We start from the raw sequence: 23,771 nt of genomic DNA, 5'->3' as shown, positions 1-23,771 counted from the left end.
ATTTATAATACACAATTCATCATTTAATATTCTATATTATTTCTCTAAGTGTTTTGTCTCAATTTTTTCCTCAGTTATACTACATATTCATTTATTATATTGTTCTTAAGAACATGACCTATGCTACTCTATGACCCATAGTGCCTTGTTCTTTACCTGCACTAGGTGTACAATTAACAATGAACTTCTTTGTTAAATCTCTTAAAGGTGTTTATTCTGGGCATTGACATTGTCAGTCTTGACCCTAACTCTCTGACTCTACCTTCATCTTTAAGGAGCTTGTGTTCAAATTAGGGGTTTAATTACAACACTAATATTGTTAAGAATGGTAAATGTGAATGCCAAAGACTAATTTTTAGATGGTTTTTATGTTGTTTATTCAATATATTTTTGTTTATTCTTAGTATGCTACTCGATGTGTATTCATATATGTACACGTACATACACAGCAGGTATATGTGTTTTTTCCTTGCTCAAAAGGATGCTGATGTAATAGTTTACGGTTTCAATGCCAGAAAAAGTTAATGCTTTTTTAAAGGTGAGCAATTTGCTCCTAGAGTGTTCATAATCAAATGTAACATATGGTAAACGCATCACTCTAAGTTATGCATGTGTTTTTGATCTGGTGTATTTTAAAAGGTATGGCGTGGAGCCTCCTGGTTTGATAAAATTGGAAAAAGAGATTGAACAAGAAGAAACACTTTCTGCCCCTTCTCCTTTGCCTTCTCCTTCATCAAAATCTTCTGGAAAAAAGAGTACGGGGAACTTACTGGATGATGCAGTAAGTACAATTGGTCAGACATCTTACTAGCAGTTAGTAGTTTTTGAATCACAAAACTTATTCTGTACATTCTTGACTCAGTCTAACCTTTATCTGTTTCAATTTCATTAAAATTCCTGAGGAAAAGTTTGTGTGTTGAGATTTAAACCTGGCCAGGAGTGTCACTTAATTCTGCTGAGATGTAGTCTCCCCACAAGAATGTTCCTTAGAAGCAAGGATGGAGAGACTATGTCCCACATACTTTGGACATGTTATCAGGCGGGATCAGTCCCTGGAGAAAGGCATCATACTCGATAAAGTAGAAGGTCAGCGAAAAAGAGGAAGACCCTCAACGGGACGGACTGGCACAGTGGCTGCAACAATGGGCTGAAGCATAACAACGATTGTGAGGATAACGCAGGACTGGGCAGTGTTTCGTTCTGTTGTGCATAGGGTTGCTATGAGTCGGAACTGACTCGAGGACACCTGACAACAACAATTCTGCTGAGTACTACCTAAATGTTTAGAAAAGTAAATGAATTACCTGAAGATTATATTGGAAAAAGCTAAAGCCTTGTTGTTAATGGTTCCTGGTCCCTCATTTCACAGAGAAGAAGCCTAAAGCACAGGATCTTTCCCTTAAAGAAGGCAAAGCAAACATATCACAGAGAAGATAACTGCCCTTTTCTCACTGCCCTTGATGGGCCAGGATCTAGCATTGTTTTCCAAGTGCTTTGGTATCTGTAATGGGTGCTTCTTATTGAGGAAACCGAAATTTAGAAGCTTAGTTACCTGCTGAGGGGAGGAGAGGAGCTTAGATTCCAACCCAGTTTTGTCTGACTCTCCGAGGGCTTAGTCTCTGTTGAGCAGAGAGTCCTTGAGTCACAATTTTTGATCAATTAGGAAATATTTTACATATAACTTTAGAACTACAGTTTCAGCTGAAATAACTCTGGGTGTCACAACAAACAGGGTGAATTGAAGCTCTCAGGTTATCTCTGCAGTCAAGTAGTTCTTGGTTATAACAGATTATGGTTATACTTGATTATGCGTAGTATATACCCACATACACACATTGTCTTTCGGTACAAGCATAAAAATATATATATATATATATAACAATAAAAGAATTAAATCATGGGTGACTGGGATATTGTTCATGTAAAGTTTTCTCTCATTTGCAGAGTTATAGATGTGTATAATTTTATAGAAAATGGTAGCACCAGTGGCATTAGACTGAAGTATTCTCACATATATGAAGTGAATCTTTAGAAGCCAGCACCGCATAATGGCAGCTGTACAGAGTAGGCAGGTCTGAAAAGGAATGCTGATCAGAGCTGGGGGTGTCTTTCTGTGGGGTCTGAACTGAAAATATCTGGGAAAATACCTGATTGATGGATGTAGAAAGAGAGATTCTGCATCTTTTTCTTTCCCCGTATGACACTATAACCTATACTGTGTCAGAGTAGAACGGTGCCCCATAGGGTTTCCAAAGACTGAGTTTTTGGAAGTAGATTGCCATTCTTTTCTTCTGAGGTGCTCCTGGCTGGACTCAAACCTACAACCTATCAGTTAGCAGGTGAGCCTGTTAACCATTTCCACCACCCAGGGAATTCTAATAGTAGGCAATGGTGCCTTGTTTATATATCAATGAGAACAATTTTCCTCTCTCTCAGTTATATTTTTTGGATTAGACTTTCTTTAGGGTAAGATGTTCCTTTAGTCTTTCTCTTGTAAGTATGTTTCTCTCTGGCTACTATGCTTGTTCTTTCTCCTTTTCCTCTCAGCTCTCACCTCTGTTCATTTTCTTCAACACATTGTGGTAAGGATTCCAGCCACTGAAGATTCCATGGCCAATGTTACTCTTAACTTTCTAATGAATAGATTACTTAATCAAGGGATTTTTCTTTTTAGTCCTCAAATTATAAGAATTCTTCTTAGAATATGACAGTTACTCACTCTCTTCTTGAAAATTTTCCACAAACATCGCTGCTACAAGAGTAATCAACCCAAATGCAACTCATATTTGATTAAACTTCTACAGATGTGTCACGTATTATCCTGAGTAAAGCCCAAACTCATTTACATGTTAGATAAGCCTTCCATGTCCCGGCCTATTGCCTGTTCCCCAACCTTTTCTCCCTTGGACACCTTGTGTTCCGATGTAGTTATATGTAATCATGCCCACTAATCCCAAATTCCAAGTACATTTTATACCCTGTGCTTTCTCTCACTTGGTTTAATCATCACACTTCCTCCTACCCACCTTTTAAATCTTCTTTCAAACATGTTTTCTTCTTGTTAAAATTCAGATCGTGTTATCTCCTGTATAAAGCTTTTCTTGGCACCGTCCATCCCCAGTAATATTGACAAATTATTCTTTGATACCTGTACTGTTTCTATTACCTGTACTGTTTCTATATACTTTTTACCATAGATTCAATAATGAGTTATTTACTTTATTGTGTGAAAAGTCTATTATGGGTGGTCCTTGATCTCAAAGGCAAGGACCATACTTTATCAATCTATATCTATCCAACACTATGTTTGTAGGATAAATAACCTGGGTAAATTTGAAAAATCCTTCCCCCTTGTCCTATTTAACTGGATCAGCCACGTGCCCTGGAAATGCATGTACTTCTCAATTCTCCTGTTGCTTTGCAGAGGGAGGAAATTCTATCACTTGAAGCTATTTACATGAACCTGGGAGAGGTAGCTAAAATGGCTCCCTATCTTTAGCAGCTTGTGTCTTGTTTGGCCCTCCCTCATCCTTGAGAAGGGAAGAAATGAGCAGAGAGAGGAGTTGGTGAAACAGCTATGAAAGGGATTATGGAACAGTTTTACCAATGCTCCAATCTGGAAGAAATAAAATGAGATAGAGACTCTCTTTGAAATGGCGACATAGTCACTCCAAAGGTACTTGTTCTACTCCAACTTCTGTTCTTTCAGCTGAAAACAATGGAAGGGATTTCAGAAGAGCTTAAAACCTCCTTTAAAGTTTACTAAACAGTGTTTTGTAGCATAAACATCTGTTCAGGTTAGGAGTTTTAGTTAAATGTAGTAAATGCTGTAAAATGGATATTTCTGTACTATCGCCAGCTAGAATCCTGTGTTCTGCAGGTTTTTAAGCCAGCATTTTTTAACGGATGTTTAATCAAACACGACCACCACCAGATGCCCCATGGGAAATGGGATTCTATGGTTAGGCTTGTTTGAGAAATACAATTTACTGTAGTCCCCACTTAGAGTCTGGCAATGCACACTGGCACAGCAAAGGCTCTGGTGAGTTCCATAATAAGAGCTTGTTTAATCTGGAATTTTTCAAACTTATTTGACCACAGAAGTCTCTTGACAGTCCCCTCCATTCTTCATTGTGGACAACTGCACTGAAATATTTTCATTTTGTTAAATTGATAGTTTTCCGTTGAAGTATTTTATTTCAAGAACTGTGGAGCAAAAAGAAAAGTAATATGAGCCTCGCTAACGGTTTAAATCAGAGCTTCATATATCTAATATAAAAAGGAGATAGTTCCTATGGCAACTGCTCCACTGCATGTGGGGCTGATATACCAGTTAGGAGTTGACATTCACACACCCAAGTATGGGCCTTAAAATGGGAGTACAAAATAAATATTACATACAAAATTTGTATGTTTAATCAATAATACTGGCTATTTATTCTCTGGCCAAGTTATTATCTGTAAAAAAAAAAAAAAGAGAGAGAGGAGGAGGAGGATCAAGATAAAAAACAAGAAGAAAGAAAAACACAAAAGAGAAAAAAAACAAGAGGAGCAGACCTCTGTGAAGATATCATATTCCAGCAATGGCTTCAGCAATAACTCTCAGTTCTGAAACCTCCAATGTTTCCTCCCATTTCTTTATTTGATACTTAGGGAAATAATGGAAAATAGAAAAAAAAAAAATAGGGGACCCTTTATACGGATGGTGCATCCCACCTCCTTTAATCAAAATATCACGTAAGAAACACAGTGGAGTCACTTCAGAATAATTTATTCTCCAGATGTCCTGATAGAGTGATTCAGCTGTGATAAAACAGTGGGGTCGGGTTTAGTTCTCTTCTTTGCATTCCCTCGTGGTGAGCTAGTTCCAACACAATGAGTTGAATACAGTTCTAAGAAACTGTTCTTACTTTCGTCCTCTTCTCCGTCAACTTCCTCAGTCTGGGGATGAGAGATAGTATAATTCTGAGTAATCAGGCTCCTCTTGAAATCCCATTTCAACAGAAAGCTGGCTGAGTTCCTGGCCAAAAAAACCAGAACACCTGCCAGACTGACTGATCCCAAGGTAATATAAGAAGTGCAGATGTCATCAGTCAGGGTTGATTTAACAATATATTTCCACTACCCACAGTCTGGCCTTGTCTCTTTCCTTTCTGACTCCATTTCTCACACAACTACAAAAAAACCCTTGATTTTGAAGTTCCTCTTGAAAGCTAGGTAGACATTAGGGAAAGACAAGACACTTGAGAAAATGTTCCTTGTATTTTACTTCATTTCATACTAGCAGTTTCTGTGTTTCGTCTAAAACACTCCAAGTGGGAATTACTTTCCATACACACTTGTCATTGTCATTTCTTAGCAGAGAGACCACTTGAACACCAATTTACTGTTTGTTCAATGACTTCGTGGCAGCAAGCCTACGCCAAGCAGGGTCCTCCAAAGTTTGACAGTGCACTTCTATGATGTTGTCTGTGTGTCTGATATTCTTCTACATAGCCCAGGCTCTTCTCCCTTTCTCCATTCCTGCTTTTCTTCACCCCTTCTTTTCTCATGGAAACTTTCCTCATAGCGATAAGGAAAACAGCATCATTTCTAGCAATGACATAAAAATACAATTTTTATGTATATGCATACACATTTATATAAACATATAAAGAGATGCACATTCAGAAACATTGCAAACAGCACACATAGACACATAACCAAAAACCAAACCAAACCCACTGCCATTGAGCCGATTCCCACTCATAGTGACCCTATAGGACAAGCAGAATTGCCCCTGTAGGGTTTCCAAGGAGCACGTGGGGAATTCCAACTGCCAGCCTTTTGATTAGCAGGCATAGCTGTTAATAACCACGACACCACCAGGGTTTCCCATAGACACATAGACACCTCTATTTCTCCAGCCTAGAATGTGGTTCTGTATTATAGAAGGGAATGATGCTTCTATTACCCACCTTTTGTATCCCTTGTTCTATTGTATGCCTTGCTCTATAATCACCATTCCATTCAAGACTGTTTATTACCTTCAGAAAATTTGCAGGGAAAGATTTCCGTTAATACTAGAGTTAGTGGGTAGATGTATTTACAGTGCAAGTATGACGTGGTAGGACAAACTCTGAACTCAAAGCCATGGGCTTAATCACTAACCTAACGATGTTAGGCAATTTCATCAGCTTTAAAAGAAACCATCTCTAAGGTTCTTTGTATCCAATCTTTATTCTGTTCCATCAGTTTTCTTCTATGCCTTGTACAGGTCCATGATTTTGTTTTGTTATTAATTTATTTATTCATTGTGCATTTATTGAACACATGTGATATGCAATGAAGGCATTGTGCTATACGGCAGGATTTTAAAAATGTGATGAAACTCTATCTTAACCCTTAGAGAGCTCAAGGTCTAGCAAGGAAGGGTTAAGGTTAACCAGTAACTGAGATAAAATATGCTATGTTAAAAGTAAGTACCAAGAATTGTAGGCTTATACGTTGGCAGAATTAGGAATGGCAGAAGGGACTGATGGAAAGATGTATTCTTAAACTGCTTCTCTTATTCTTTTCCCCAGAAATAGGGTTGGTTCTGCTATATAGGTCTTCTTTGAGGCACAATTTCATAATTCTTAAGATAAATCTTGTTTTGGGATTTCTTCTCCTTTTCTGGTTTTTCCTCCCGTGTCTTCTGCTTTTATAGTCCCTGGAGCCTCTCCTATTCTAGAGAAACCAAGTTTTTAATTCATAGTGTAGTGGTTAAGCATTAGGCTGCTAACCAAAAGGTTGGCAGTTTGAATCCACCGGTCACTCCCTGAAAATCCTATGGGGCAGTTCTGCTATGTCCTGTGAGTCTCTGTGAGTCAGAATCAACACGAGAGCAAAGGGTTGTTTGGGTTGTTTGTTTTGTTACACTAATATGTCAGTGAGTCCATGTCTTACTGCTGTTACAGTGTTAATTGGAGTTAGATATTTAATTATTTGAAAAAACTGTTCAATTTCTTTGATGGCAGAAGTCCAAAGATGATGACATGACATCTTTTTGGAAGAAAGAATTTGAGTGAGGAAAATCTAGTTTAATTTCTTCAGAATCTAAATTTATTCTATTCAATTCTCTGTTGCAGGAAGCACCTTATTTGGAGCTTTCTCTTTGAAACTTTTTCTCAAAACGCAGGAAATAATTGTTTTTGAGTTGTTTGGTTGTTTGGTTAGTTGAAGGAAGGACAGGTATGAGGTACAGCATGGCAGGTCCCAAACAAGGAAAACGTAAACACAAAACTTGTTCCTAAAATCAGGAACTATTACATTGTCTTCGAGTAATCATAACTCTTTATAAGCAATGTGTACATCTCATTTAGATTATATAATTTTTAAACAGTGGAAATAATAGATATAAGACAGAGAAAAATCTGATATGCAGGCATGAATTCCATAAAATGCATATATACTGTAAAATATGCACAGAAGTAGCACTGGGTAGGTCTAAAGTGCTGAGATTTAGTGAGTTGCTAGGTGAGTCTGGGTGGATTAGAGATGGCTTCCTTGAGAAAAACTTAGAGTTCAAAATAAACAATAATTTGTTTAATTCTCATTTATTTTGAAAGTGGATAAATTTAGTATCATTAAAATTGTACTGTGGGAATATATATCAAAACCAAAAAAAATAAAAACAAAAACCAAACCCGTTGCTTTGCAGTCAATTCCAACTCATAGTGACCCTGTATACTTTATGTTAATATACACCGTATCTAGTTTTCCCAAATATGTAACTTACATTCTAGTCTAGTTTTCAATATATTTATTATGGCAAGCCAATGTATGTGGTCTTTTTAATCCTGAAAAAAAAAAAAAAAGACCCAGCTTGTCATTCCTAGACTGCCAGTTGATTTCCTCATCATCATTCCTGTCACTACCATCACCAGCATCATAACCATCGTCATCATCCAGCTTATGCCTTAGTGAAATTATTGGCCTTCAGAAAATGCCTTCAGGATCTGACCTTTATGTTGTTGTTGTTAGCTGCCGTCATATTGGCCGCCACTCATGGTGACCCCATGCACAACTGAATAAAAAGCTGCCTGGTTTTGTGCCTCCGCATGATCAGTTGTGGATTAGACTGTTATGATCCATAGGGTTTTCATTGGCTGAGTTATGGTTTAATGTGATATTCCTGTGTTTGCATCCATGTCCATCATCTGTCATGGAACAAATTTAAAAGCATTACTGGTCCAAGGGACCCTTGAACCCGCTAAACGAATTGCTCTAAATGAGACTGCACTCAGGAGAATGAACCTGACTGCTCTTCTATTTCAGGTGAAACAAATTTCTGAAGATCCTCCTTGCAAATGTCCAACCAAGTTCTGCGTTGAACGGCTCTCTCAAGGGAGATACAGAGTGGGAGAAAAGATTCTCTTCATTAGGGTAAAAGTTTAACTTTTCACTTGTTGTCTTGTCCTTCATGAGAATATTCAGGACGTGAGATGGGGGCTGTAGGGAAATACGACAGGTAAGTAAGCAGGAACTTCCCTTGTGGTGGTTGCAGTTGGATTAAAAACACAAGGTATGAATATTCCTTTAAGGTATCACATGTAATAATATACTGTTAAGGGCTAAATAAATAGAATCTCTTTTTGCATACACACACAAACTCACTAAAGGAAGCATAAAGACTGAATTGAAGGAAGAAAAGAAAAGAAAAAAAAAAAGGTCTGTAATATTTAGTTTTCGAAGGAACTAAAAACCTCCAATGGGGAAGGGGAAATAGCGTTCTGCAGTGGTCTTCCACTGAGTTCCAGAAATAACCATTCACTTGGTCTGGGTACCATTTAGATTGCTTGAACATGATTTTTCAAGAAGTCTGTTTTACGATCCAGGGCGAGAAGAATGAAAGCTCAAAGACAATAGAATAGTTAAATGGGAACTGTCATTTCTTACTAAATTTTCTTGGTCAGAATAGATGAATGTAGACCTATGCCAGTGACTGATTTTGGTAGTCTCAGTCCATTTTCCGGTGGTCCTAATTTAAATACTAGTTAGACATCATGAGCAGTTTTAGACATTAATTGGTGGCTCAGTAAAGTAACATTCTAGGCCTTTTGTTTGTGTTTGTTTTGCTAACACTGAAGAAAACTTAGTCTCTCAAGATCAGTTTGGGACTTTTGCTAAGACCAAGAATTCTTTTTTTGAAAAACAAGAAAATGAAAAATATAACACTTTATTCTTTGAAGTTTCTAATTAGTAAGTATAAATGTTTTCTGCTCATTTTTTAGTTAATTCGTAAGGGGCAGAGGTTATGATTCAAAGGAGCTGTATTCTCTTCTCTTTTGAATAATTTAAAAATATCTTGCTTGTTATTTTGTGTAGAACAGAATGATTTGAACATGTACAGCCAGTACAATTAGTTCTTAGAATTCTTAAATCAGTGATGATCCAGTAGAAATTTTGTCAGTGTAAAGTTTTCTTAATTTCAACTTTTGACTGAAATTTATTTAAGCTTTTTTTTAAGACTCTTATATGTATCTGAAGAAAACATTGATAATGATTAGCCTTAAAAAATGATGTCAATAATTTTGTATTCTAACCTAATTTTAGTCAAACGTTACTAACTGGTTCTTTGTTTTGATTTCCAGGTAATAATTGCTATTCTGCTTTGGAATGGCAACTAAAGGGGTAACAACTATAATGTAATTACTTACTATTATGGGTTTGAGAAACATGTGGGTGAATGACCTCATTAGGAAAAGATAGCTGCCTGAGTCATTGCTGCTTTTTGTTGCAAGGAGAACATACAGATTTATTTTAGAGAAACTGCCTGGTTTCACTTTAGTACATTAAATAATAGTGATTTAGAATCTCCAGAAATGTGTTTTATTAATTTTACCAGGCAGACTTTTCTCAGTTGAGACTTAGGCTCTTTCAGACCATTAGGTCCTAGAGCTTAGAATCAAAACATAGGGTTTTATTTATGTAAACAGTGATTTGCTTTTGTAATACAAGTGTTTTAATAGATCCCATGATTAATAAACTAGATACTTTGCCCTCTATTGTAACCTAATATCTTTAGGCAAAATACATATATTACTCATGTTTATTTGTGTCTGGTATGCTATATTTAGTCAGTTGTCAACCAAAAAATTCAATATCTATATTTATAAATAGTGTAAATTCATATAGCATTTAATACATAAGTTACTTTTTGGTGTTTTTTGTTTTGTTTTGTTTTTAAGGGATTTTTTTTTTGTGTGTGTGTGAAATCTATCCTTGTATTGTTGTTTACAGAAGAGCTGAGATTTGGCTTACTGAAAAAATGGCATCAAATGCCTTAGTGATAGCATTTAAATTTAATTTCGGTTAACACATCAGAACATATTGTGCACACTCAGTTTCATTCTTCTAAGGTTCCAGTAAGCCTGCACTAAGACAGCTAACTGTGATGGGGTTATTCACTGACTGGACCGGCAAGTAACGGCATCATGGTGCCATGACGTGTGTTTTAGAAGAGTTTTAATGATCTGTAGTTATTCACTTTCTCGATATTGGCCCTGTCCACATAAAATCTGTAATATTTTTTTTATAAAAAAACATTTAAATTGACACATTTTTTAAAAAACTTAATGTTTTAAAAGGAAACTTTCTTATCACTGCCTAAACTGGAAATCAGAACTATGCCTGTCAAAAAAGAAGAGATCCATTAACATATATTGGTTGAAATTCTTGTCCTTTGGCTGGCCAGAGATCCAGTTCCACCCAGATGGAGCAAAGTGATTCTAAAAAGTGCCTCTTTCTATCTCTTGTTTTCCCTAGAGGCATTTTACCCCTCATTCTCTTGTGTTTAGGAATTCAGTTTGCACAGGCAAGTCACATGTGTCTTGCATTGTACATTTTCTCCCTATTTTCTCCTTTCTACACTGAATGAATGACCTCAAAATGTCTCAGTGATGTGTACACACTTTGCCTAGTACTTTTTAGTTTGTAGCAGGGACTCTGATTGTCATTCTGCTCTAACTCATTGTAAGGACTTGGCAGTTATTAACTAAAAGAATAATAATAATAATTAAAAGAAAAAACATCAGAGGTATTGAGTTTTCAAATGGTCATGTGGTTGGAATGGCTAATATTGTCACTAAGCTTCTCTGAATGCCTGGATAAGTAGTAAATGTCTGTAGTCAAAATCTCAGACACACTGGGGGAAGGATTGCTTCACCGTGTCTCTGTTGTAATTCTATATTTTATAAGCTTGTGTATTTACCATCAACATATTTTAAACTTTGGCACATCTTTCCTGAGGCTGCCAAATGTGGTCATATTTACTTGGCTGCAAATGAATTATTCTATAAAATATGCATACAATGAAATATAATGCTGGCTTAATATTTACGTTATCTCCTAGATATCTGACCATCCCTAGAGCAGCAATGTCTTCATATGGTCATAGTAAACCTGCCCAATGCAAAGAACAATTTGTTGTTGTTGCTGTTGTTAGTTGTCATTGCAATTCCAACTCATGGCAACCCCATGTGTGCAGAATAGGACTGCACTTTATAGTCTTTTCAAGGCTGTGGCCTTTCCAAAGAAGGTCACCCAGCCTGTCTTTTGAGATGCCTCTGGGTGGGTTCAAACCCCCAATCTTTTAAGTAGTAGTCCAATAATTAGCAGTTTGTTCCACTCAGGGTCTCTTAAATAATAATTTAGGGCCATTTAAAGTTGTTAAGACTGTTGTTCTTGCTTAACGATAACACAGTTACCAAAACACTGACTCAAAGTAATATCCCATAGAAAATCATAAATACCTGATTTTCTTAGTAAGCCTATAACTAACACATTTCCTCATGATTTAATCTTCTCAAGGTAAGCCATTGCTAACCACCTTCCACAGTTTATCATCATGGTATATATGAACAAATTTTCTCTTTATATATTCTCTTTATATATTCACACAGATGCAGTCAGGACAAATAAGAATGAAAAATATAAAAAATATGTGTAGATTTCAGAGACAGAGCCAGGAAGACATTTTCTATTGAGAATAGCTTTGCTAAGCATACCATTTCTGTGGATTTCTATAAACCACTGTATGAATATATGCTTCCCATCCATGGCTATCTAAATTGTATGTGTGTAGTTGCATCTATACACTCATGTAGACATGTTTGTGTGTATGTAGATATCTTCATATACAGATGACTGATTAATCTCTACCCGAATACAGAGAATCGTTTAGTATCAGGGAAAACCTCAGAGGTTCATCACTGAGGTTTTCAGGCAAACATTGTAGCAAACATTGTAATAAAACTTTCTTGTTTCTAAACCAAAAACCAAACCCATTGCTATCAAGTCAATTCAGACTCAAAACAACCCTGTAGGACAAATTAGAACTGCTCCTTAGGGTTTCCAAGGAGTAGCTGGTGGATTCGAACTACCAACCTTTTGGTTAGTAGCCAGGCTCTTAACCACTGTGCCACCAGGGCTTTATTGTTTCTAACTCATAAAAATACTTTCTAAAAGCCACATTTTTTGCCTTATACCTTCCGGTGAGCTGCACTGTTTTATTAATTGTCATGGACAAGCACGCTAAATGCAGCTACTTTGTATTTGTATTGTATACATACAAATGTACCCTCCTCCAAGGTATAAGTATTTTAGCTACTTTTCTATGACTTCTGAATTTGAACGGTGATGACAAAACCTCCTTGCCAATTTCTATAATAACAGAGATTTGTATATTACCATTCAGCCACTATATGTATCCTTAAAGTGTAAACAGAGGGTCTCAGGTCTAATGTCTTGATTTTGGGAGGAAAGAAGTCAATTTTTCTCTTGTCCCTTTGTTCATTTGATTAATTGGTATGTACCAGTGCTACGAATCTAAAAAACAAACCTGTTGCAGTCAAGTCGATTCCTATTTGTAGTGACCCTATAGGACAGAGTAGAACTGCCTCCGTAGGGCTTCCAAGGAGCGGCTGGTAGATTCAAACTGCCGACCTTTTGTTAGTAGCCAAGCTCTTAACCACAGTGCCACCAAGAAAGCAGTTGTCAATATGAATCCATATAAGCTTTTAGGGAAGGACTTCAGAAATATGTATCATATGCCATCAAAATGACTATACTATTTATCAACCCCAATTTGATGACTATATTCTATGTAAATAATCTAACATTGGTTTTAATTGTGGTCCCAGGATAAGCAACATCAGCATCAGCTGAGAACTTGTTAGTCTTGCAAATTCTTGGGCTTTACCCCAGACCTAGTGAATCAGAAACTCTGGGGGCCATCTGTGTTTTAACAAGCCCTCCAAATGATTCTGATGTGTGCTGAAGTTTGAAAACCCCCAATCTAAAAGAAAAAAAATGAACTCTGCATAGAAAGAGATTTGTTGGACAACAAAACTGGAAGTCATCTGCATATGTAACCATTGCATTCAAGATAACCATTCAGGTACTAAAAGTAATAATTAAGCATTGTTGTGAGGACATGCTTAAGATATAATGTTAATTGGAAAAGGTAAACTTTGAAATTATATTCATACTATAAAAATATTTCTGTATAGAAATGACATATAATATGAAAAATTAACTGGAGCAGTAAACTTTCACCTAAAGCACAATTAGGGAAAAAAAAAAAAAGATAACAGAAAAAGAAAGGAATAAGAAAAGGCACTTCTTACCTTCTTGGACAGGGTCCCTGCAGAGTTTGATTTCTACACCATTTCTCTTCCTCACTGCCTCTGCCCCCAGTCCTTCATCCCATGTTCCAGTCAGTTACATATACATGAATTACATACAACTGGGATTTTCTTTACAGCAGTCTAGACCTCAAACATTTTTCTGTCTCCTCCCAAATACCTGTGTATTTGTTAGCTCTGGTGCAAAGAAAACACTTCCTTCCCAAGACATGCTCCACTTGAACCCTTAAGACTTTGCACCTGGGACATTTTCTGGTAATCTTAAAATATTGAGGGGAAAAAAAAGAGATTATATATAATTATGATCAAGACCAAAAACAGGAATAACTGAAAATAGTTTTTTTTTTTTTTTTGCTTCTTGAGGGCATAGAATCATGAGAAATTTTTCTTCTGTTCTGCATTTACTTTTGATGATGATATTAAAAAAAAAAAAAGACCTCTTTAAAAGAAGAGGAATCAGCAACCAGACTGTTGCAAAACTGAGAATAAATAAAAAGCCTTCTAAAAGTTGTCAGATTAATTAGCTGACTGCTCATTTTTATGGTCCTTTTGCTTAGCTTTTCATCTTTTGTAAAAGGGTCGGAAGATTATTAGAGCCCTAAGAACTCGGCTGCTAACCAAAAGGTGAGCAGTTCGAACCCATCAATGGCTCTTTGGAAACCCTGTGGGGCATTTCTGCTCTGCCGTGTGTGGTCACTATGAGTAGGAATCCACTCGACGGCAATGGGTTTGGCTTAGTTTTTGGTTTGGTGCTATTTAGACCTTGGAGGATTTTGCATTTTCTTCTGAACTTGTAGCATATTTTACTTTGGGTGAAACTGTTATTTTTTCTTATTTTTAATATTTTATCTCCCTACTTTGACAATGCATTCACATTGTTTAGGGTTCAAACGAGGAAACAAGCAAACTTTTATCTACTCCCTGGATAATTTTCCTTCTCTTTGCAGACCCCAGCAGTGAGCCACATACTCAATTTTCTCTTTACTGGCAATTAAAGCTTAACCATTTGGTGTCCGTTCCATTAAAACTCAATATTTAGTGATGTGAAAATGATCTGGTATGAGAAACTAATTTGTGCTAATGCGTGAAATGGATGCAAACGGCTTTAACGAGATAGACTATCCATGGTATGACCTTTCTACTGAACAAAGTTGCTCTAATTTCTGGTAGTAGGACTTTCTGGTAAAATGGCAGCCAGTGGTATCACACCTTAAGTCACATTATAAGCTACGGTGGCACAAGGTGTGTTCCAAGGAATAACAGTTCCGGAAGAATTATTTGTAAAGAATATTGGTAAAGAAGAATTAACATGATAAAGAGTTTAAATGAGGTTCTTTAGTAATTGTCATTAATAATTGACTCGGCTAGATAATATGCCTTACCATATTATCTCGTTTTAACCTCTCGTCCCACTGTGGTGAATAATTTTATCATCTCCATTTCAAAGATAAGGAAGCTAAAACACAGAGGTTGAGCAACTTACCCAAAGTTACATGCTAATGAATAACGGAAGTGGGGTTCAAACCCTGAGAGACTGATCTCTTAAATTTACACTTTTTTTTTTTTTTACCAAGCAATACGATAGCACTGTTTTTTTTTTTTAACCAAGCAATACTGATATCTTTACCTGGGATTTCTTGACGGGTTCAGTATACTAACGTGATCTGTAAACTCCTAGAGGGAGTATATGGAGCGTATAATAACCAAAATTCGATCCTGACTCCAAAACCCACAGCACACTCTACTCCAAGCTGCCTCACTGTGGCACGTCCATTAAATGCACATATTTTATTCATAAGGTTAGTCCTCTAAAAAGGATCTGTTTCTTTTTATATTTAATACTCAACTGTAGTAAATTATTCCTTACACCATTTTTACTTCACAAATTCGGAATACCAAAAACCAAAACCAAACGCACTGCCTTCCAGTCGATTCCGACTCATAACAACGCTATAGGACAGAGTAGAACTGCCCCATAGAGTTTCCGAGGAACGCCTGGTGGATTCGAACTGCCGCCCTATTGGTTAACAACCGTAGCACTTGACCAGTGCGCCACCAGGGTTTCCCAGGATACCAAAAGGTAACACAATTATGTAATCAATAGTGCACACTGTAAAGAAAGGCATATATAGTGTTTATCTGGCTATATTGTGATAGTGGTAAAAATAAAAACTATTTCTGTGCTTACTAATTAGTAAGCACAATGCCAGACATTGTCAAAGTGCCTTATACGGCTTGTTTTTTTAATAGACAAAACTAAACAGAATTCTATACATTTTAAGACACATTGTTGTCTTTCCTGGTATATTTTTAATAGAGGTCAGAAAATAATTCTTCTATATTGCCAGTATATCTTGCTGAGTCTTCTCATGAATAGTAGATTTTTTTTTTAATTGGACTAGTAATACTCTAAGGCATTTTCATAGCAGACTTTCACATTTGCGTAAAATCATATGAGATTCTATACTAATGCTCTAATGGTTCTATTTTTTCACAGTTTAAGAAATGTGATTACTTAATTAAAAAGCTAAAGAAAAAACAATAATTTAATTGGAAGTCACAAAAGGATTTGAAGTGTTTTGGGGTCACCTTCTTTGCACTGCTTTTGAATTAAATCATCACAGATCAATAGAAAGGTCACACATACTGTTATTGACTCTGTGTAATTTCTTCTTTGCCATAAAAATTCTTCAGGATTATACCTGTGTGGTAAAAATCAACTCACTGTAACAATCCAAGCAAGAGAGGCACCAGAGTTCTGTTGCTATAGCAACCCAACCTAGCAATGTCTTCTGGGACTTGCTGGGGAGAAAGTGCAAGGATAGTGAGTGATATTACTTTCTTTTCTGCTCTTATGACACATATTGATTTGCTCTGAGTAAAAGTTGCATGGTTCAAATTGCATGCCCTTCCCAGTAATGAAAAATGGGCTGTTGTATAAAAATGCAAAGGAGTTTTAAATGAGTAGCAAGGAGATTAAAACCTCCATTTATCTTAGTGGAAACATCACAGAAGCAGCCATTACTCAGCAGCTGACTGGAGAAAAATCATATTTTTAAAAATGTAGATTACGTATAAGACCTCCATCAAATTTATTAATTTACGAGAGCAGTGATTATCATTTCAAAACTATATTATGTATTTGTTTATAGGAAAAAAAGTTTGTTTCTGAGGTATGTGAAATCTCAAACAACATTTATAGGGTTCTAATCCAAAGTGGGAGAGCCATAGCTGTTCTTTGCAAAAGAAAATTTTTAGACAGGGTCCCTTTCCTTGCCCAACGTCCTCAAAACTGAATACTAATTCGAGAAAAGCAAGCAACAACACGTAAAATACATTCAAACACTTTGTTTTAATTTCAGTTTTTATAGTCTTTTTGCTCCATTAAAGACATTCTCATTTGTTTGTAATTTATTCATGTTCACTGAGGCTGTGCTAATACGTGGATGTAATTTACTCATGGGTAACACACTTCCCAAAGGGCTATGTAAATATTAATAAATCCTCTTAACACCTCCTCTCTGAGAAAGGCATATATAGTGGATAAATGCAAAATAAACAATGTTTACTCATTAAGATGATAGAGGATTGTCTTTCTGAGAGTTATGCTTTGAGGTTGAAAAAATATTTCAATACAGAAAAATTTAAACCAAATTTTGTCCATAATTGCAACCCCACAATGTATCCATTGACCACCACTTTTGAAAGTAAGAAAAAAAAAAATGTTTGGTACCTGGTACAAGAATGTAAAGATAAACTAATGTATGTGAACATGTCCCTATATTCTTATTTAAAGAACTCATTTCTTTTCTTTGCATTGAATTATTAAGAGATATCAAATGTGAAAAACAATAAATAAGAGCTCAAAACCAAAAATCATTCTTTCTTGAGAATTTGCTGTTGGCTACTTAACAATGAGTAGATTTAAAAAATTGTCTTCTACCTTTCACCTGACCTGATAAGCCTTCTTACTTATCTGCAACTGGATTGGCAAGATCTACCAAGCCTTTAACTTGTGCAATTCATATATGACTCTATTTCAGCTTGAATTTTTTTTTTTAGGGAGGAGGGAGCATTATTCTGAGTCCAGAACAAATGGACTTTTTTTTTCACTAGATACAAATAAAAATTATTTAAACTTAAAAAAAAAAAATTTTTTTTTTAAACATATTATTGAGAAAATGCACAGGTCCAATGATCTACATTCCCAGTTTCTGCATTGCTGTACCCTTCCTGCCATTACCATAAATTTGTTACATATGTGTGTGTGTATGTGTATACACACATATACCACAAATACATATGTATGTGTGAGTGGGTATATTATATATATATAATATATATGCATATATATATATGTACACATAAATAACTCAAACCCCTTGCCATTGAGTCTATTCCAACTCATAGAGACCCTAAAGGACAGAGTAGAACTGCCCCACAGGGTTTCCCAGGAGCAGCTGGTAGATTCGAACTGCTGACCTTTTGGTTAGCAGCTGAGCTCTCTCAACTACTGTGCCACCAGGGCTTCATATATATATATGGATTTTTAATGTGTTGTGAAAAGGCATACTATCAGAGAGTTGAATTAGTTCAATGAATTTGCATTTTAATTGAGTTTGAAAGAAATCTTAAGTTCATTTTCTGCATCTGAAATTTAAATTCTTAGTCAATAATTTTGTGAGAAAATAAACCTATTTTGTTTATATTTCTTTTTATACTATTTAATGTTCGCTTAATGCTTTTTTTTTTTTTGTAATGCTTATCGTTTATCAAGTGGAGTTCTCAATGCTTTCCTTGGATTCTTTTAATAACCCTCACATCTCTATGAAGTAGGCACCATTATTATCCCCAATTTTCCAATAAGGAAATTGGTTAACTACTGGCTTAAGACCAAGCAGCTAGTAAGAATAGAAGACTTCATTTGAATCCCACACGTCTGATTTTGGGGGTCCACAGTTTAACTAAATTTTTTTTTTCTAGTCTTCGGCATGGCATTTTATGAGTATTGTTGCTCAACCTTTTCAATATCCATTAATAATTGATCTTCACTTAATGATTTGCTCCTGATTTCTCTTTTTCCTTTGCCTGAGTGCTTCAGCAAAGCATAGAATTTCATGGCCAGTCCCTGTTGGAGAGTCAGAAGAAAGCAGCCAGGAAACAAAAAATTAAAAAAAACACCACCACCCCACCCCCCAAAAATCAGAAAACTCAACCAGAAGGGTTTTCACATCGTTCAACATATTTATTGATTTTCTTTCCAATATGTTTGACCAGATTTGAAAAGCTTTCCAGAAATAAAATTTTATCCTAGGAATGAAGAAATTAAGGAATATTCTCAATTTACTGCAATTAAAATTTTGCATTTAAAATTGGCTGTTGCACTGGTTAAGATTAAATCCTGTTGATTTGATTAAGTATAAACAGGTTTTCTAAGCAGGAGAGTAAGTTGCCTTTTATATCTTTTATTAAAGGGTTTAAATTAGACTTATGAAAAAGTGTACACTGAAAACTTTTGTCACAGCAACTAATACTTTTGGAGACAAGTTTGCTAAAATTGGGTATAATGCAATGTTTAAATAACATTTTTTTACTAGCTGTTTTTATTTTGTTAATTGGTGGCAGTACAGCTATCTTATTTTACATGGTTTGTAAAGCACATTTACATATACATTATCTTATTTTATCCTCATTGCAGTTGTTAATTTATTCATCTTATTGGTAAGGAAGCTGCAGCTAATAGAGATTTAGCAAGTTCCTAAAGTATTCCTGGTAGTAATTGACCAAGCCAGGGTTAAATCATATTGTGACATTTTTAATCTCAAATTCTATGTATTTTAAATTTCACACAACAAAATTTCCCTTTGAAGTTTAATTTTGAACTTAGCGTAAACGAAAACAGAGTCTTTCACTATGTTATTGAGTTAGGAATTATTTGCCTTGAATCACAAAATTGACCTGATATAGCAATGTGAGACTGCAAAGTTTAGAAGATTTTTCTCTTCATTTTTTCATTCCAATAAAAGCATTTCTTGATTTTTATGTTCTATGCTGATAAAATGTGAATGATTTTTAATAAGATAAATGTGACTGCTTTTTGCAAAAAGTAAGAAAATGGAACAAATACACTTAATGTGTTATGTTCTTGAATTATTGATGAATCTTCTAGCAGCCAAAGGATAAACCTGTGAAATAGCTATCACTATAAACTGTATATAGTTTTCCCAAGGGCTCACGTTACATAAACGGGATGAAAGCCAGATTCATTAGAAAATATACTTGGCAAATGGGGCCATCTTGAATTTGTATTGAATATAATCAAGCATGGTGGAAATTTTGCCATTAGAACATTCATTATAATAAATTACAACTCGCTGATTCAGTGCTATCTCTCTTATAAATTAATTTAGTGAGTTAAACTTCTGTATGACTTGGTCATTTTGGACCTCGACTTGCATTTTCCCCTCCAATACTTGGCATTATGAATTTCGACCCAGCAGGTGCCTTCATGACGTAAATCAGCAAGTCTTCCCTACTGATTCACATCCAGCTGGAGTTCACTGGCATGATGTGTCCCAATTAGTATTAATATTTTCATTTTAAGCTTGGTTCTGTGTTGTTTTATGTTGTATTCAAGTCCAGAAGCCTATGAAGATCTTGAGGAACTCTCTATGCAGATATTGGGAGAAACAAAGTATAAGAATTTGGGGATGAATATGGCCTTAGGATAGTTCACTCCCAATTTGCTTTATAATGAAAATCTTGCTGTTACTAGAAACAGCAAGTTATTCAGTGAGATTTGTCATGTTTCCCTAAAAAAAAAAAAAAAAAAAAAAACCCAACATGAAATCCTTACTTCAAGGCACTATTCCTCTCCCAACTACAGCTTTCTGTTACTTCACCATCTCTTTTGCAGGCCAGCTTCTCTTGCCAACATCTTATCATCCAGCACCACACTCACACCTTGTCCAACAGACTTCCCAAATATGGAGAAATGCCTTCTCTCTATTACAGACTTCATACAATCTAGTTCGTGTCATAGATGAGTTCTAGGGGACTACAAACTCCATAGAAAAGATTTAAAATTATTTGAGAGAGCACCATGTACAGGGCTCTCTCAGTACCCCTCACCCCTGCAACTCTTCCGACATTTTATTTGTTCCCTTTCCCGGAAACTGATACCTTGGTTAACAGTCTCTAACTTTCATTCTGAAGAAGGGTATTTGTCGTATTTTTCCTGAAATCCAGCCTCATAGTTTAAGTGGGTTAGAGATTTAATTAGATAGTCTCTCTGAGGCCTCATTTGAAAGCAGGTAAAGGGCAGGCCTGATTTCAAATCTCTAACTTTGGCATTAGGTATAAGGTCTAAAGAATCCATTTCTAAAACAGTAACTCTCAGACAAAGAGTTAACAACATTAATTTATCATCATCCTCCAATGTGTTGGAGCCCTGGTGGTGCAGTGGTTAAGAGCTTGGCTGCTAACTAAAAGGTTGGAAGTTCCAATCCACCAGTGCTCCTTGGACACTCGGTGGGGCAATTCTACTCTGTCCTATAGGGTCACTATTGGTTGAAATCGACTTGACGGCAATGGGTTAGATAAAAGCAAGGTGACAACATGAGTGAGCTGAGTGGGTACCAGGGAAATCAGAACAAGATGGCAGAATATCCCCCCTCCAAAAAAAAAGTAGTTTTACACTGAAAATAAAAACTTCATTTACTTCCCAGTTTTTCTCAGAACTTTATTAGATGTTCTCTAGACTTTCATAGAAAGAATTGAGAGACAGATTTGATGCCTATATCCCTGACAAAATTATTTCCTTACATTTATCTCTTATTTTTACAGTAAGACCTCTGAGCAAGGAACAGACCAAAAGAACCTAGAAGAGAGATAACCCTAACATTTGTGTTTTAAAATGCTAACCGCCAGCACAGTCTACAGTTCTCAGCTTCTGTGTCACTTGGTGTAGATTATTATGTAATAAAACTCCCCTTTTAACTCCTCTTCACTACAAAAGGAAACCCTGGTGGCATAGTGGTTAAGAGCTATGGCTCCTAACCAAAAGGTTGGCAGCTCGAATCCACCACGGCACTCCCTGGAAACCCTATGGGGCAGTTTTACTCTGTCCTTTAGGGTTGCTGTGAATCAGAATCTGCTCGATGGCAACAGGTTTGCTTTTTTGGGTTTAGGTTTTCACTACAGGATATGAAGGAATATAAAAATAGTCATTCTCATTTTAAGTTTTTAAAGAGAGTGTATTCTGCAATCTTGTCACAAAAGATCATAGTTTACATGTTTCGGTAATGTTTGTGTGCCTTTCTGGAATAGAGTTGGAGAGCGTTTTATGAACATCATATCTTCTTGTTTCAGTAGGGTCTTCATGGTTGTGACTATGTCTCCACAGCCAAAGCAAAGCAGACGTTTAAGGTAATTACTTAAATAATTAAGGGAAAACCTCTCCACTTTGCTTTCACTGTGGAGTCTTGGCATCCGATCAAATGAGGGAAGTTGGGCACCCAAAAGTAGACATTTTATGCATTGTTTTTTGTTTTCAGTGAGGCACTGATGCACTGTTTCTCCTTTGGTTTTCCCGCAATGCTTTACAAAAATGACAACCTGGGACTTATTGTGAGTAGTTGGTAGCCGTAAACTAATATTTTTGTCTTTTTTCTCAACACGATTTCCATATTCACTCCAGTGTTTTCTTTCATTGAACTTATTATCAAAAGTGTTCAAAAATATAAACCTGGTGTTAGCTTCTATATGAAATATCATCTTGGCCTTTGCCTTAAAGTATTTAAAATAATATGGGATAAAAATGAAGCACCGTGTAATTTCAGAATGTTTCCATTCTACTCCCATTGCACGAAGTGCCCTTTGTGGTTTAACACGGATGGAACCTTAGGAGTCCCAGCCAAATTTCTGCTCCTGACATCACACACAGCCTTCCAGATGTACCAGCAGTGCTTCAACTAACACTTGTAATTTATTATTCCAGTACAGTAAAGGTCAAAGGGGATAAGAATGGGACGGGATTTGAACTTGAGGTTCTGAGGTTGCCAGTGTGCACAAGATGATTGGTTCAGTTTTTAAATATGACTAATAGTCCAGAAAAAGCATGTACATGGGTAAGTCTTGTCTGTTACATAGAAATTAAAAAAAAAAAAATACTAGAAAAACCCCACTTTATAAATTCTGCTTTAAACAGGGTGAATATGCCTTTAAACTACAATATGAGAGTTCATTTAGACTTCTAAAAAAGTACTGCTAAATGTATTAATTTATCCTTTGTTCATTCACCTAATACATGAGTCTGTGCCGTGTTCAAAGAACTATTAGAAATGTTAAGGGTACAGTTTCTCTGTAAACTTTATTTCTTTGCAAAGATGATACTTAAATAATTAGTTATGGACTACTGATTATTCTGACATAAAAATAATTTAGTTGGTCAGCTCTATTAATAGTTGACAAAGTGTAAAGACATGAGTTCCTGAAAAGTCCCTTCTAAAGTTTCCTTAATGAATGTGCAAATATATTCATAGGAAACCTGAGTCTGTGACTGAGTTAGATGGCAGAAACACCAGACATAACTTTTCTTGTGACCTATTGAAAGATGTATTATATATACATATATATAAGTGAAGCAAGTAACTATTAAATGAATTTGAAACCTAAGTCCATGGAGCTAATCTGACTATGACACCCTTGACCCCATTCATCACCAAAGTTGATTGAGTTATTCTTGCTGGCTAGGAATTTGTTTCCCTTTGTGTTATTCAGGTGTCACTTGGTTCAAGGAAATGTTTCTTGGCAGGTTTTCTTTGTTCGAAAAATATGAGTATCTGTGTTCTGAAAATTACCTCACCTCTCTTTGCTTCTCTTAAAAGTAAGGTTTAACTTCTCCTGTGTTTTTTAAAGGAAACCCTGGTGGCTTAGAAGCTAAGTGCTACGGCTGCTAACCAAAAGGTTGGCAGTTCGAATCCACGAGGCACTCCTTGGAATCTCTATGGGGCAGTTCTACCCTGTCCTATAGGGTTGCTATGAGTCAGAATCGACTCGATGGCAGTGGGTGGGTGGGTGTCTTTTAAAAGAACATATGTATTA

At 36.0% G+C, this 23,771-nt stretch overlaps 1 protein-coding gene across 2 annotated transcripts in view; it reads left to right on the top strand.

Moving 5' to 3' along the window:
• Positions 1–23,771, top strand: part of GAS2 (growth arrest specific 2) — a 121,774-nt gene that overhangs the window by 61,988 nt on the left and 36,015 nt on the right. Inside the window, exons 5-7 of one of the 2 annotated variants that reach the window (XM_064288345.1) lie at positions 640–781; positions 8,299–8,406; positions 22,041–22,094. In XM_064288345.1, the coding sequence (XP_064144415.1) occupies positions 640–781; positions 8,299–8,406; positions 22,041–22,094 (304 nt within the window). The remainder of the gene's footprint in view (positions 1–639; positions 782–8,298; positions 8,407–22,040; positions 22,095–23,771) is intronic. The other variant, XM_003412315.4, reaches the window with a different exon arrangement.

This window comes from Loxodonta africana, chromosome 7 (assembly GCF_030014295.1).
Source record: "Loxodonta africana isolate mLoxAfr1 chromosome 7, mLoxAfr1.hap2, whole genome shotgun sequence".
Taxonomy (NCBI): domain Eukaryota; kingdom Metazoa; phylum Chordata; class Mammalia; order Proboscidea; family Elephantidae; genus Loxodonta; species Loxodonta africana.
Note: the sequence above shows the minus strand (reverse complement) of the source record. Positions and strands in the feature narration are given on the sequence as shown.